This window comes from Neofelis nebulosa, chromosome 1, assembly GCF_028018385.1.
Source record: "Neofelis nebulosa isolate mNeoNeb1 chromosome 1, mNeoNeb1.pri, whole genome shotgun sequence".
Lineage (NCBI taxonomy): Eukaryota > Metazoa > Chordata > Mammalia > Carnivora > Felidae > Neofelis > Neofelis nebulosa.
This window is the reverse complement of record NC_080782.1, coordinates 157,880,738-157,891,553: the sequence shown is the minus strand read 5'-3', so window position 1 is coordinate 157,891,553 and position 10,816 is coordinate 157,880,738. Positions and strand designations below refer to the sequence as shown.

Here is a 10,816-nt window from a genome sequence, read left to right as displayed (position 1 = left end):
ATTTTTATCCTTCAATTTTGAATGACAACCTTGCCAGGTAGAGTATTATTGATTGCATGTCTTTCCTTTTATCACTTTAAATATAGTTTGCCATTCCCTTCTGCAAAGTTTCTGCTGAAAAATCACTTTATAGCCTAGTTCCCTTATATGTGACCCTTGCTGCTCTTTAGATTCTTTTTTTAGATACTTTTGCCATTTTAATTACCATACGTCTTGATGTAGGTCTTTTTGTGTTCATCTTATTTGGGAATCTCTGCTTCTTATACCTGGATACATGTTTCCTTTCCATGGGCATGACCTTTTTAGACTTTATTTCTTCAAATCAATTTTGTTCACTGTTTTTGGGAATGTAAAATGCTGTAGCTACTATGAAAAATGTTGTAGCTATCATTCTTCAAAAAAATAGAGAATTGATATATAATCCATTAACTTAACTTCTAAGTATATATTCAAAAGAAATGAAATCAGGGTCCCAATGATATATTTATATACTAATGTTCTAGTAACATTATTCATAACAGTCAAAATATGGAAAGCATCCATTGGTGGATAAGTGGATAAACACTATGTGGTGTATGCATACAATAGAATATTATTCAGATGCCCTAAAAGGAAATTCTGATATATGCTGTAAATTTTTTAACCCTGAGGGCATCACACTATGTAGAATAAGCCAGTAATGAAAATTCAAATACTGTTGATTCCATTGATTTCAGTTAAATAAGGTATTCAAATTCATGGTGACAAAAGATAGAATATGCTTGTCAAAGGCTGTGAGAGGTGGAAGCGGAGAGTTGTTTAATGTATATAAAGATTCAGTTTTGGAAAATGAATAATTCCTGGAGATTTGTTGCACAACAATGTGAATATGCTTAAGACTTGGTCTGCACACATAAATATATACATATATATTTTTATATATGTATATATTTAAGTATATATGTGTAATGTATATTTATATGCATATGTAATATATATACATATATATACACACACATACATAATTGTGGAATACACAAAAATAAAATTTACCATCTTGATGAATTTTACGTGTATATTATATTCATTATATATTCATTGTACATATATATACAATGAAATACCATGTGTATGTGTGTGTGTGTGTGTGTCTGAGTGTGTGTGTGTGTGTGTGTGTGTGTGTGTGTAATGTAATATACAAAAGTCAGTTGTAAGTGATCTTGAGCAAGCAAAAATCAAGAAAGTTTAAAATTCAGTATTGGAATAAACTGAAGATCAAGAAAACATAGTATTATTATGATGTAAAAATTATTCAAAATAAAATTTTCAAATTTTATTTTCCAGAACTGTACTCTAAATCAAGTATTCACAATAATTCATTTGTTTTCAGGGAGTATAGGTGTTTTCAGTCATTCACTCATTCATTTTTTTTCATAATCATTTAATAATAATTTACTAATCTCCATATTAGCAATTTTTTAATTAGAAAAAAAAATACTAGGGAGAATGTGAAGGTCCTGAAATGCAAAGATATGTTGTTGCAGACTATGAGTGTGGAGTTCTCTTTTGTCCAACAAGAGAGTAGCTGCAGAAATAAATACGAGAGAGACTAATGGAGAGAGACTAATGACTGAGAGGAGACAAGAGGGTTTTGTCTCTGTATTTATTGGGCTATCAAGATTTTACATACGTGTTGAACGTGCAGAAGAAAATAATCAGATAGTAATCATTAATTTGTGTGTGTAAGAAGCAAAGGGTTTAGGGGACAAGTGGAATTTGAAGATGTGATCAAAGCCCAATGGTATACTGGCGCCAGATAGTATTTTCCTGCTCGTGATACAACTAATTGGTTGTTATCTCTAAAGTTTAAGATTGATGGAGCATACAACTTTAAGAATAACAAGTTACTCCTTTAGCTAGCTAACCTTGGGCACTTTCGCCCTACTGACTTTGGGCACTTTTGCCCTGAGGTGGCTTTCTGCCCTATGCTTTGTTCTACTTAATGACTATAACCTTGGGTGCTTTAGCCCTGCAGGGGTTTTCAGCCCTAAGTCTTGTTAACCCACTGATGTAAGCATAGAGAATTCTTAAGCTTATTTCCCATAATGTGTATGTAATCCCTTCCTTTAAGACAATTATGTCATCATTATTCACCACAAGAAATACATTTACAGAGATATGCATAGGGTGCTTGTGTCCAGGACAATACTCACCTAACCTACCAATACCTGGTAAAGTGAAAAGTGAGGGGAAGTGAAGTAAGGAGATATTGAGGCAAGTCTATGGAAGTTGTGACATCTATGTAGATACCATAAAGATGACTCAAGTATATAGTTATGTGTAAAAAGTGTGAGGATATCCCAAGTGAGTTAATACTTTGACAGCCCCCAGTTCAATATTTGGAAATATTCCATAACTAGAGAAAACTGTGTTACTACTGTAAGGTAAATAAAGAGAATGAAGTTACTAGGATATAGCAATCACTCTATTAAGAGGCAATTTAATTCTGTTCCAATACTTTCATTTTTTATGAAAAATAAACAGAGCCACCTGGGTGGTTCAGTTGGTTAAGATTCTGACACTTGATCTCAGCTCAGGTCATGATCTCAGTGTCATGAGTTCAAGACCTGCATTGGGCTTTGCACTGAGGGTGAAGCCTATTAAATACATACATACATACATATATACATACATACAGAAAAACAATGCCAAAAATAAAAACAAACATTGCAGTCAATTAGAAGCTGTTCTTTGGAAGGAATCTGCCCATACATTGCCTTACTTAATGACCTCTACTCTGACATGATACTACTACCTATTTACATACTCAGAAAATTTTCTTTTTTATCCACAATCAATAGTCTTCATGGCAGGATCCATGGTAAATAAAAAGTCTATTCTCTCTACTATGAAACACTCATAATTATTTTATTTTCATTAGATACATTGGCATCCTAGATGTGTACTTAGCTGTTTTGCATATTTAATCCACTCTGCAAAGTTAACAAAATTAAGAATGGCAGAAGTGTAGATGTTATTTCAAAGACTAGCATGGTTAAGGACAGGGACACAGTATAGTCACAAGAAAGATTAAATAGAATTGTGGCAAAAAAATATTATGTAGATAAGCTTGTACATATAAGAAAAAAGCCAGGTGTGTGCATTTATTCAATAGTCTATACATCTATAATGTGTAATTTAGGGTGTACAATTGGTTTTCCATGAGGTACTGTGAAATATTATAGGAATAATTCCAATAATATATCTCCAGGTCCTTTGGGGTAAGCCAGTAGTAGATTTATATCATATATTTTTTGGATTATATATTTTAAATATAAAGTTGCTAAAGATATTACTCAAGACTATCTCATTCTCTTTATTAAAAAATAAAATTTCTATGCTTCTATTACCTGCACCAGTTCTGCAAATGAGTGAGAAAATAATTGGATCTTATAAATAATGGACAGTTTCCTGCAGGACAATTGCCAGAGGTGAATTCATTACAAGATATCCAGATATGAAACTGCTAACTTCCTGGGACTAGGGAAAAGAGACTTCCCCTGCTGGCAAGGCAAGATCAGTGGGATTTTGGTGTTCAAGGTATTTAGATTTTTTTAATGTACTTGGATGTCTCAATTTCAATTTGTCTTTTCTTTTTTTTTTTAACGTTTTATTTATTTTTGAGACAGAGAGAGACAGAGCATAAATGGGGGAGGGCCAGAGAGAGAGGGAGACACAGAATCTGAAACAGGCTCCAGGCTCTGAGCTGTCAGCACAGAGCCCGATGCGGGGCTTGAACTCACAGACCGTGAGATCATGACCTGAGTCGAAGTCGGATGCTTAACCGACTGAGCCACCCAGGCGCCCCTCAATTTGTCTTTTCAATCAGTGTCCAAAATTGCATAAGTCTTATTGAGGAAGTAAATTCAGCTTGTTTTATACTTTAGGTCATCTCTGTAACAGGATATTTATTCTTTTTTGTTCACAAATCCTTGCCTCAAGAAAAAAATATTTTTGTTCCAGGATAGTCATTAAAGTTCTTTGGTTGTCTGACCCTTTGATTAAAAGACTGAGTTTGTCATTTCCTTCTTACAATTGAATTTCTAAAATCAAAAAAATATACTCCAGTTCACAAAGAGTGGGTTCTTTATTTCTACCATAATTTTTCCTATAGGAGTAAGATTTTCATCCCAAATCTTACTTTTGTCACACTTGATTTTCACCAATTACTAGTGATGATTCAATTTTTTTTTTGTCACAGTACACTCTGGAATAGTAGTGTCCAGTTTTTTACTGATAATTATTATATCATCTTATTTCATCTAATCAGATTAGATGATCAATTTCAGATTCCTGTCTTTGAGGTTCTTCTTCCTAGGGACACCTTCTGGTAACAAATATTGTGAAACTGCAATATTCTGTAAACAAAATCCATTAATGGTTTACCCAGCATAATTGATTTTACCATAATGATTTAGATGCTTATTTGTACTTTATAAGGGCTGGTAGAATGAAGGCTATATTTGGGTGGTGTTGATAAGTCACCTGGAGGCTGCTGCAAATCTCAGGATGTATGTGATACTCCCACTGATGGTTTTGATTTCTAGCACCAATGTAGTATATTTCCTAGAAGCTCACCTGGAAGCTGATTTAAAACTTACATCTGCCTACACATCTGCTTTTCTCAAAGAGTAACTCCATTTATTTTCTTATATTTTCCACATCATGTGTATATCCCTGTCATTGGTAAATGCTAGTCATGAACCATACAAACAATGGGGTTCTGGGAGACACAGATTCGAGGTTTCTTTTGCCATGAAACTAAGATAGACTTGAGAAGAGAATGCCCACCTCACAATAGTTACTACAGCATATGAAAATGGTCACTTCTGTTATAAGTGTGACTTTTAGATTTTATGCTTTTTTAATGAAAATGATTTAATAAAACGTTTTTATAATATACCCAATTATCTCCAGCGTTAAGCAAACCAGATAAACCATTAACTTTTTTTCAAAAATTATAAAACATTATTGTACATGTGCTATTTTAAAACCCCATGGAAACTGAAAAAAATAAAGCTGAATTTAACAAAAAAAGGATAATTTTATTCCAAAATTGTTTTTGCATTCTGCATTTCATTTAGTAGCAATAGTGTTGATACTTACGTTTTATTTTTTTTTCTTAATGTTTTGGTAGCTTTGAACAGTGAACTCAGCTGTGAAAGGAGAGATGGACTACTTTTTCATTATATGATTGTTGTAATGAATTGAGAGTGTGTTAAAGTCCCTCTAAAATGTTAATTTCTAATACTTTTGGATTTTAACACTGTATTGCATCTTTCTAAGTAGAATAAAAAAACATTAAACCTTCAGTGATATTAAAGTTACATGGTTATAAAATGTGTAGGATCAGAGGCACTGAAGTAGTATTATGCACAGTGCCTTACTTATGGGGACATAAGAAAGTCTAAGGATTTAAAAATATGTAAAGTACTTAAAACTGGCTGGCACATAGAAAGTCATCAGTAAATACTAACATTAGCTTGAATTTTACAGAAGCTCACAATTAGAAAAATCCTTGTCTCACCTTAAAATCAAAACTACATCAAATTAATTTCGTTTTGTGACCTAATCTCAATGAACATCACCATATGACCTATTTCTCCCCAGTAACCAAACTTATCCAAATGTATCATTCCCAGGTCAAGTTCAATTTATGAAAAAGTATTATGTATTTCTTCTTCCTCTATACACAGAAAATAAAATGGGAATCATTTTGGAATTATGATGCTCAGGGAAATTTATTGAAATATATGTAATTATGGGACACCTGGGTGACTCAGTTGGTTAATCTGACTTTAGCTCAGGTCATGATTTCACAGTTCTTGGGTTTGAGCCCTGCATTGGGCTATCTTCTGTCAGCACAGAGCCTGCTTCAGATCCTCTGTCTCCCTCTCTCTTCCAGCCCTTCCCCCACTCAGTTTCTCTCCCTCTCTCAATAAATACACATTTTTTAAAAGAGAGGGATATATGTAATTACATCATAAATGTACAAAAATCACAAGGGTAGGTGTATGTTTCTTGTTGAAAAGACCCAGGAAATATGGTATTAAGGCATGGGGTCACACATATAATTTATTAAAAATACATGTTGAAGCTTTCAGAAAGGAGAAAAAAAAGAATCTACCATCTGAAGGGTAGTAGATCAAAAAAATGGTAAATGGAGCAATGCCTTTGAATTTCAGAAGGAAACTGGGTATTAACCTTGAATCAAATAAAAAATAAAGAGAAAATGAAGACGTTTTTACACATACATGGACCAAAAATATTAACCTGCTATGAAGTTATGTTAAGAAGCTCTGTGAAAATGTTTATTAGCAAAATGAGATGAAGCCTGATGTATTATGAGTGGTGGCCCTGCTCGAGTTTGGTTGGTTGATAATCTCAATTGATAATATCTAAAGTTGGTAAACCAAGAAATAACAGCACTAGCATTAATTTAGACATGTGTCATAAATACAGTATAAATAGCTAAAAGAATTTTAAGTGGTTGGTTTTGAAAAGGAGAGGTTGGAGCAAGATCATCATTGTTTCATTATAATAGGTTTAGAATTTGAAGTTTAAATTCTGTACATGAGTACCTCAATAAAAAAAAAAAACTATATTAAGTTTTAGTTCTATAAAAAAATACATGTTGAAATTTATACAAATCTCTAATTTGTCTATTTGATATTTAACAGAAGGCAAAATACAATTATATATGACAGGTCAATTCATACTCCTAAAAATATTTATTCATAAAGTTCAAACTCAACTCCATATGGAAACTTTTAGTATTTTCCTGTGCGTCTGGCACTATTCCAAGTGAATTGTTGTCATCAATGAACTTGATAAGGTTTTGTGAGCAAAACCCTAGGCATTCATTCCTTTATTATCCCAATTTATACATGAAGAATCAAAGGAAATAGAAGTTAATTAACATATCTGAGGTCACTAAAAATGGTGAAGTCAGGAAAAAAAGTCCACTTGCTTTGAATTCTAAAAGACAACTATTCTGTATCAACAACCATTAAATTCTGAACAGGGATTCCAACATGGCAATTTTTAAATTCTCGAGGTGGAGACATGTGGTGCTGATAAACAAATGATTATGCAAATAAATTATATTTGTTTTTAAGGGACCACACTTTTTTAATTGGGGTATTTGAAAGACAATGGAATAAATGTGTGTGTTACTCTGTACCTAAGGGAACAGAGAGGCAAACAAGTGAAATTTACCCTAAGGACAGTGCACATAGATTTTTAATTTCACACAAATCTCTGCGGTAGAGAGATTTTTTTGGGGGAAGCTATTTAACCTCCTTAGCTCGTTGGTAATTCATGGTCCTGGCAACAAGGGAAGATTAATCACTCTGGATAATTTTGTTCATTCACATAGACATCTTTCTGGTGATATTCAGAGGAAAAAGTAATAAAAGGTAATCATTTCTATGTAGTATTTCAGAAAAAATAGATTCACTTGATACCAAAAATTAATTGAATATTAGGTTTTATGATGACCAAACATTATACTGCTTAGGTGAGAAGTTACTTTATTCAACATCATCAGCCTTGCCTTTTCAACACAACTACAAGTAACACTAAAAAATAATATATTTACATATTTAATTCAGTATAAATATTCGTGAAATTGAAGAGTACTTTACTAGTTTTATGTATTTACCACATGTCTGATATCATACATTCTTAAGAAATATTCAATAACAAGAGAAGTAAAACTGGGCTAAGACAATGTTTAAATTAAATTTTATATAAATATATTTGATATTGCAAGACTAAGGGATACAATGGAATTAAGACATTGTAAAATGAGGGTGTTACGAAAATGGATAGAGGGTCTAAATATATTTGTAAATTCTATCCAGGGTAATGAATTCAGAAGGAGAGAATGGAAGGATGGATCAATAGAACCACTGGAACTGATTTTATTCTTTTGGGGCTGTTTCACCACATCCAGGCCCCAAAGGTGCTCTTCACTCTCATCTTCCTGGTTTTCCTTGCAGCCCTTGTTGGCAATGTAATGATGATGATTCTTATTTGGTTTGATTCTCGCCTCCATACTCCTATGTATTTCCTTCTCAGTCAACTCTCCTTGATGGATCTTTTATATAGCTCTACTTTTGTCCCAAAGATAGCCATTGACTTTTTGTCTGGAAGAAACAGCATTTCCTATATCGGTTGTGGAATTCAGCTTTTCCTCTTCATGACTATTGTGGGAGCAGAGTGTCTTCTTCTGGCAGTAATGGCTTATGACCGTTATGTAGCTATATGCCGCCCCCTCCATTACTCAGTACTCATGTGCCCCATAGTCTGTGCATTCATGGTGACTGGCACATGGCTAAGTGCACTTCTCAATGCCTTAATCCATGTTATCTATACTCTGAGTCTCCCTTACTGTGCTTCCAGGGAAATCCATCATTTCTTTTGTGAGATCCCAGCACTCCTGAAACTCGTTTGTGCTGACACTTCTCTTTATGAAAATGGCCTTTTTGTCAGTGGGGTTCTCTTTCTCCTTTTGCCAATATCTGCCATCATGGCCTCTTATGGCCAGATTGTTTCCACTGTTTTGGGATTAAGAGCAAACTTGGGGACAAGAAAAGCTTTGGCAACCTGTTCTTCTCATATAATTGCGGTGTCTCTCTTCTATGGAACAGCCATCATCAAATATTTTCTCCCCAAAGCCTATCACACTGCTGAGCAGGACAAAGTGGTCTCTGTCTTCTACACTATCCTTACCCCCATGCTCAACCCCCTCATCTATAGTCTACGAAACAAAGAGGTGGCTGGAGCTCTCAGGAAAGTCCTGGGAAGATGATTACCTTAATAAATTGATAAATGTTGATAATAGTAGATGAAATGACAGATCTTGTTTGCAGAAGGATATTACTACAACAGAGACAGGCAATATACAGAAAGTAAATGCTACTTGTCTGTAGACACTTCATGGCCAATTTCACTCTATCCTTGGCACACTGCTAATGAAGCAGAGCACTGTTATGCCTCATATAATCTTTCAAATTTATTAAGCAAAATGCTGTAAGTTAGAAATAAACCAGTCAGCAATCAATATAAAACATAGCTGTTTTTATTGTCTTTATTTTTGTATTAAACAAAAGGAAAATGTGGACCCCATGTGACACTGACCCCATACTAAGTTTTATACTAATTCTTCCTAAAAATATTAACATTGTGAAACCCTTTCTTATGCATGTGTACTATGATAAAATTCTTGTTTTGAAGCATAAGGAAAAAATAAGAGAGACAGTGTCAAATCAAGAAACAAAATTTTAATTATAGAGGACAAACAGGTGGTTACCAGAGGGCAGGAGGTGGAGGGATGGGTTAAATGGATGATGGAGATTAAGCAGCGTACTTGGGGTGATGAGCACAGGGTGATGTATGGAAATGTTGAATTACTATATTGTATTCCTGAGACAAATATAACACTGCATGTAAACTAATTCGCATTAAAATAAAAACTTAAAAAAAGAATCCTGTTTTGGATTTTTTTTTCATATTGCTTTTGCCCAAGTATTATTTCAGGTCTTCATATTTTCTTATATATTTAACTGGTTTATTATCTTTAATTAATTAATGCATTATTTTTTATTTTTTAATTCAAGTATAACAAACAGTGTTATATTAGTTTCAGGTGTATCATTTTTTTAATATATGATTCCAGGCATGATTTTTAAAAATATTTATTTATTTTTTTTTTTGAGAAAGAGAGAGAATGAGCAGGGGAGGGATAGTGAGAGAGGGGGACAGAGTTTCTGAAGCAATCTCTGTGCTGACAGCAGAGAATCTGATATGAGGCTCAAACTCATGACCCGTGAGATCATGATCTGAGCAGAAGTCAGATGTTTAAACAACTGAGCCACCCAGGTGCCCCCAGGTGTATCATTTTAAACAATTTACTTAAAAACAACCCCTCATTATTTCTCTTATGCCTTAATCCTATTGCCATAAATTACATGTTTGAATTACTATAACTTTGTAACAAAGATTTTTCTTACCCCTTCATAATGTTTGAAAACCCATTTAACTACTGTTTAAAATTAGAAGTTGTCAGGGGCGCCTGGGTGGCGCAGTCGGTTAAGCGTCCGACTTCAGCCAGGGCACGATCTCGCGGTCCGTGAGTTCGAGCCCCGCGTCAGGCTCTGGGCTGATGGCTCGGAGCCTGGAGCCTGTTTCCGATTCTGTGTCTCCCTCTCTCTCTGCCCCTCCCCCGTTCATGCTGTCTCTCTCTGTCCCAAAAATAAATTAAAAACGTTGAAAAAAAATTTAAAAAAATAAATAAAATAAAATTAGAAGTTGTCACATACAAATATAAATGCTAATAGAAAAATCCCTAGGTTTTGAAACAAGGGATCTATATTTGTCCATGGACCATCAGATGAAACTACCCCTATGTTCTTCAGTCAGGAAATCAAGTGGCTTTCTATCATTGGCCACCCTTCTCATATGTACATTTTTATTCATGTGTTAGCAAACAGAGTTTTCTAGAGCTAACTTTGCTATAAATTTTATAGAGAAATATTTACTATTTCCTTAGTAATAATTAATAAATATATATAATTATATATATACAATTAATATATATGTTGAATGCTAACATATATACAATATAAATGTTTTGATACCTACATATGGAAGGGTAAAGTTTTATATAAATTTATAATCCACTCATCATTGTGAATTCTTTCTTGCTTTGCTTATTTTGTCCAATTGGTTAATTTAAAAACGTATTTTAATTATATTTTACCAATAGTGAAAA

The 10,816-nt window shown here is 33.6% G+C and overlaps 1 protein-coding gene across 1 annotated transcript; it reads left to right on the top strand.

Moving 5' to 3' along the window:
- Nucleotides 1–7,927: 7,927 nt before the first annotated feature.
- On the top strand, nucleotides 7,928–8,854 carry LOC131487919 (olfactory receptor 2V1-like). The gene has a single exon (XM_058689155.1). The coding sequence runs from the start codon at nucleotides 7,928–7,930 to the stop codon at nucleotides 8,852–8,854; it is 927 nt and encodes a 308-aa protein (XP_058545138.1).
- The last annotated feature ends 1,962 nt before the right edge of the window (nucleotides 8,855–10,816 follow it).

Excerpts from the sequence above, each read along its gene's own strand:
- LOC131487919 (XM_058689155.1), top strand. The coding sequence starts at position 7,928 with ATGGAAGGATGGATCAATAGAACCACTGGAACTGATTTTATTCTTTTG.